The sequence below is a fragment of the Bison bison genome, unplaced genomic scaffold (assembly GCF_000754665.1).
Source record: "Bison bison bison isolate TAMUID 2011002044 unplaced genomic scaffold, Bison_UMD1.0 scf7180017845670, whole genome shotgun sequence".
Classification (NCBI taxonomy): Eukaryota; Metazoa; Chordata; class Mammalia; order Artiodactyla; family Bovidae; genus Bison; species Bison bison.
Window position 1 is genome coordinate 22240 of NW_011476243.1, and position 6034 is coordinate 28273.

Genomic DNA, 6034 nt, shown 5'->3' on the forward strand with positions numbered 1-6034 from the left:
CATCTGCAGTGATTTTGGAGCCCAGAAAAATTAAGCCAGCCACTGTTGCCACTGTTTCCCCATCTATTTGCCATGAAGTGATGGGACCGGATGCCATGATCATGATCTTAGTTTTTGAATGTTGAGCTTTAAGCCAACTTTTGCACTCTCCACTTTCACTTTCATCAAGAGGCTCTTTAGTTCTTCTTCACTTTCTGCCATAAGGGTGGGTTCATCTACATATCTGAGGTTATTGATATTTCTCCCGGCAATCTTGATTCCAGCTTGTGCTTCCTCCAGCCCAGCGTTTGTCATGATGTGCTCTGCATATAAGTTAAATAAGCAGGGTGACAATATACAGCCTTGACCTACTCCTTTTCATATTTGGAAACAGTCTGTTGTTCCATGTCCAGTTCTGAATATTTAGAACAACTCTAATTATAAGTTCAAATAGCTGGAAACAGCCAAAATATCTGTTAACTGAGAAAAAATAAACTGTGGTACATCCATAAATCACAATACTACTCAGCAATAACATGAATAACTTACTAATGAACACACTGACATGCATAAACCTCATACGCATGTTACTAAGAGCAAGTAGCTACATTTAACAGAGTACAGAGGAGACAATCTTACATATAGAAAATGCGAATAATTGCACCAAACCTGTTAGAACTACTAAACAAATCCAATAATGCTTCAAAATACAGAATCAATATAAATGTTAACTCTACGGCATAACAAAGGGAAAAGCTCTATGGAAATAGCACCTATAGTTCTTCAAGGTGCTACCCATGCCAAACAGGATATCAATTACTTCAATGACTGTGCTCAGTCGCTCAGTTGGGTCTGACTCTTTGTGACACCATGGACTGTAGCCCGCCAGGCTCCTCTGTCCATGAGATTTCCCAGGCAAGCATACTGGAGTGGGTTGCCATTTCCTTTTCCCGATCTTTCTGACCCAGAGATTGAACAGTCTCTCTTGTATCTCCTATATCAGCAAGTGGATTCTTTTCCATTGCACCACCTGGGAAGCCCAATTTAATTCACAGCAGAGATAAAATTAGTAAGAATATATTACATAGGTAAAGGTAAATCACTGTACTTGAGCTTCTTTGAGATCTCACATTGGATAAATGAGTCATGTTACTGAAGAAGGACAAGAAGTTATATTGGGAGATTGATATAGGGAAATGGGGTGACCACAAAACCTTTCAGTGAAAGTGAATCACAGGCATTAGAACAGCAGGAGAACTCGAGGGCCAGAGTATAGATGCATAGGTCAAAGTCAGGGACAGACAGGTACAGGCTGGCGAGGAGGGAGCTGAGATCCCAGGAGAGTGGACAGAAGCTGAGTTGAAAAGAGGTTAGGAGATTGAAGGCCCAGTGAACAAGGGGAAGTGAAAAGCACAGGGGAACCAGAACCAGAACCAACTAGAGGCGCAAGAGAGCACGTGAGACTGTGGACGGCAAGGTTCCCATCCTAGGGGCCCAGAAGGACAGACACTGCGGAGACGGGGACAGGGCGCGGAAGACCACACTCAGGAAGAAGACGCGAGACTCTGGAGGCGGGATGTGGTACGAGACCTACTCCTAGCGCCACACAGACACAGCAGGGCAGCGCTGTTCCGCCCATCAGGTCGCCAGCCAGGGCCACAGCCTCTCAGTGCTGGTTCCTGAAAGGAGAGGCTGCAGGATCCGCCAGGTACGCTGTCCGGAAAGTCTCCCCGGGGGCCACGTCCCTCCACTGTGCTGCCTGCAGCTTCAGGTCAGCAGACGTTGGCTGCTGTAGGTTGTTTGTATCTCCTCTAGACATCTCTTTTACCCAAGTGTCCCTTCCTTTGAAATGCAGCCTTGAATTTCATTTCTTGAGCCTATTATATCCCACTTTTCACGATGCCCATGAAGGATAATACATCTACCAAAAAGATATCAGCAGATGATTTTCCTTGACACAAATGGAATCAGGAGTGTGTCAGAAACCTAGGAAACTGAGACCAACAGAGAGATGAAGGAAAGAAATCTCCCCTCCAAAGAACAATACAATGCCTCAAAGACAGTCTTCAGTGTGGCCAATGATCAGACCTGTGTTTTGATATTTTCCCAACAAGGAGTGAGAAAGTAGGAAAGTGATATTTTCCCATCATGAAATGGGATGAGTGGAGGAAGCAGACTCTAAAAGACTTCATATTCTTACTTAACTTTATTGAGTCACTTTTGTCTTGTATAAAATGGATAGAAATCTATTTACCAATACTTGTTCCTACAGTAATAATGCATTTAAAGAACCTGTCAAGATGTATGCCTCAGTTTATCTTCAACAGTAGTAGGCTCACTTCCCTCACTAACACCTAACATTTTCACCAAATGATATTCCAGACTAAACCAAATATGTTTGTACAACAGATCCAAACATTATGTCTCTCTGATTTTTAGGAGAAACACACTTATTCCCTAAATATAGATTTTTAATGAATAAAAAATAGTCACATGGCAGTTTATCCTCAGGACAGATTTTTGAGGCTGTGTAAAGGAAGATCTAAAGGAGCTTTAAATTCACTCACAGTCTAGTAAAATTGCATCCGCTGTGAATGCCAGACTGCTTGCATTTCCTTTTTCAGTTCTCATACCTTCCAAGTTTTCCTGTTGACAATTTATAATTTGTGCTTCATTAATCTTACTCCTCCACTGAGCCTCTAGTATAGCCCTTAAAACATAATCATTGGCCTTAGTTTTTTTTCTCTTTAAATGCTCTCATTGCTCTTAGAGTAGAAACCACATTTACTCAAGACTTATCCTATCCTTGAAGAAAAATGAAACTGAAGGTTTACTCACTCAGTGGTGTCCAAATCTTTGAGATTCCCTGGATCATAGCCTGCCAGGCTCCTCTGTCCATGGGATTCTCCAGGTAAAAGTGCTGGAACGGGTAGCCATTCCCCTTCTGCAGGGGATCTTCCTGATCTAGGAATTGAACTCAGGTCTCCTGTATTGCAGCCAGATTCTTTACCACCTGAGCCACCAGGGAAGCCCATGAATACTGGAGTCGGTAGCCTATCCCTTCTCCAGGGGATCTTCCCAGCCCTGGAATTGAGCTGGCGTCACCTGCATCAGGGGAATTCCTTACCAGCTGAGCTATCAGGATGTACGTATGTATATATACTTGTTCAGATTCTTTTTCTTTATAGGTTACCATTACTATACTCATGTTGGTCTTTGTAAAAGTGAAGTGGCATAATAAACCTTCAAAAGAGACTAAATTGCACTGCAGAAATATGTTGTTACCTATAAGACAAGGCTGAAGCATACTGACACCATCTACTCGAAGGACAGAGTCAATCATTAAGACTGCAGATCATTTTCTCATCTATAGCCCTAAACATAAAACAGACAACTCTCTTTCATTTGAAAGAGAGTAAGACTGAGCTTTAAAGACCTGGATTGGTATTTTGTAGGTGAAATTGTTGACAGGAAACTGTATTCCAGTGTAATATTCCTGACATACTTTAGGGGAAAACACATGTGATTTGAGTCCAGTAAATTAGTTAGTAAACCTCTATTTGCTTCTCTTTGTGCCTAACAGATAATAAAGTCTTCATGTAATGTAAATATATGTATCTGACCTACATAACAATAGCTTTTGAACCTACCCATATGCTTTCTTTTGTTAACATTTATAAAAAGCTGTGTACCTTGTTTCAAATGGTTCCTGAAGTTGTGGTATGGAAAATGAAAATATTTCCTTTATACACAAAAAAGAAACATGTGTGTCATAAAGGTGTTTAAAAAAAACAGAGCAAATTAAGAATACCTTCAAATTTTCTGAATTATTTTTTTTAAGAAAATAATTAGAGATAGTGAATTATTTGGTCCTCCCCAGTGGCTCAGAGGTAAAAAAATCTGCCTTCAGTGTAGGAGACACAGGAGACGTGAATTCAGTCCCTGGGTCAGGAAGATACGTTGGCGGAAGAAATGGCAACCAACCCCAGTATTCTTGCCTGGAAAATTCCATGGACAGAGGAGGAGCTTGGCAGGCTAAATTCCACGGGGTCTCAGAGAGTTGGACTCGACTGAGGGACTAATACACACAGAGAGTGAGTTATTCTTTCCTTTTTATTACTTCATAGTACAGAAAAAATTCCAGCTGCCCCTTCACATATCTACCTAAGAATTTCTATCCCTTATTTGCTTTACATCAGGTGAAGCAAAAATGGAAGAAGTTCTGAGATCAAAGTTCTATGGACAAGTCAATTTAACCCAATTAACATATATGAAGAACTTGATAAATGGCTAAGATTATGGAAAAAACTTACTCTACAAGCATCAAACCAAGGGTATATAGTTGTTTTTTCCAATGCTTATTCTGAATCTAATAACACAAACATGGAAACCTCAGGAAAATATATTGAAGCTTACCAAAATGCCTAAAACATGGGTAGTCAATATTAAATAATCAACAAATGTTAATTTCTGGGCCTTATATTTTTGTCCATGATGGAAAAAATTCTTCATTGTCATCCACAACTTACAACACAAATAATCTTCCCTATGTATATAAATCATTATTCTCTTGGCATCGTGAACAGCTTAAGTCACTCTCTTCTTTAACAAACTCCTCATGGCATTTTTCACTTCTGTGTTTCTCACTGTGTAAATGATAGGATTTAACAAGGGCGTGAGGATTCCGTAAAACACTGTCACCAACTTGTCTGCAGGGTAAGTGGCCACAGGACGTGTGTAAGTGAATATACATGGTCCAAAAAAGAGCATGACTACTGTAAAGTGGGAGCCACATGTAGAGAGGGCTTTGCGTCGTACTTCAGAGCTATGGGATTTCAGGGAGCTCAGGATGACTACGTAGGAAATGAGAAGCAGAAGAAAAATGAGCGAGGCCATGCCCCCAGTGTTAGCTGCCACCACCATTCCAAGCCTGTAGGTGTCGCTGCAGGAAATTTCCAACAGTGAGAAGAAATCACACATGAAGTGATCGATGACATTGGGACCACAGAAGGTCAAGTCTCCTGTGAAAAGAATCTGCACAGTGGCATGCAGGATCCCCCCGATCCAGGCCACCACCACCAGGAGCCGGCAGAGCCCCTGTCGCATGATGGTCGTGTAGTGCAGAGGCTTGCAGATGGCCACATAGCGGTCATAGGCCATGACGGTGAGGACGATGACCTCTGATGCTCCCAGGAAGTGCTCCATAAAGAGCTGAGTCAGGCAGCCTCCCCAGGAGATGGTTCTCCTCTGGTGCAGCAGGTCAAAAGTCATTTTAGGGGTGCTGACAGAGGTCAAGGAAGCATCTAACAAGGACAAATGGGTGAGAAAGAAGTACATGGGAGTGGAAAGCGTGGGGCTGAGAGAGACGGTGACGACGATGAAAAGATTGGCCAGGACAGTGAACAGGAAAATGAACAGAAAGACAACGAAGAGTACTTTCTGCAAGTGTGGATTCTGTGTGAGTCCCAGGAGAACAAATTCCGTCACATTGTTGGGAAGCCTGAAGAAATCCATTTAGAAAATAGCATGTTCCTGGAGTCTCAATTATCTACAAGGAATAAAGAATGATACCTATTAATCATGAAAGGATTGTGTTCTAAACTTATTAGAAAAAAAACCAAAAAACAAAACAAAAAAACAATCTATTCACTGTAACTGTGGAGCATTTCCTCAGCACTTCTGCCCCAGTATTTGTTTCAAGTCTTTATTTTCTCCATGATACTTTCCGTCTCTTCAGACACTTAGCCCCCGTCCCCTGTGAAACACCTCCACAGCAATATTTTATGTGTAATTTGCTGAGAAAACACTGGGCTGTCTACATGACATCTGGATTCTCATTCTGGTTCTCACTCATGTGACTCTGCAAAGCTATCAGAGTGTCCTAGGCTTCTGAGTTTTCCTCTGTGTCTGTGAGGTTACAAATTATACTTCTCAGATGTAACTTTTAAAGTTTACAATTGTTTCAAAGAATTAAGAATTTTTCCCACTTCCATGAGGATTTGCATTTGAATTCTCTGCTCTAAAGTAGAAGGAAAGGCACCATCAATAAGTATCT

At 41.4% G+C, this 6034-nt stretch overlaps 1 protein-coding gene across 1 annotated transcript; it reads right to left on the reverse strand.

Annotated features, from left to right (window-relative positions):
- Positions 1 to 4566: 4566 nt before the first annotated feature.
- Positions 4567 to 5493, reverse strand: LOC104986018 (olfactory receptor 140-like). The gene has a single exon (XM_010836415.1). The coding sequence runs from the start codon at positions 5491 to 5493 to the stop codon at positions 4567 to 4569; it is 927 nt and encodes a 308-aa protein (XP_010834717.1).
- Between the last annotated feature and the right edge of the window lie 541 nt (positions 5494 to 6034).

What these genes read in the sequence shown, in the direction of transcription:
- LOC104986018 (XM_010836415.1), bottom strand. Translation starts at nt 5,493, where the DNA reads ATGGATTTCTTCAGGCTTCCCAACAATGTGACGGAATTTGTTCTCCTG.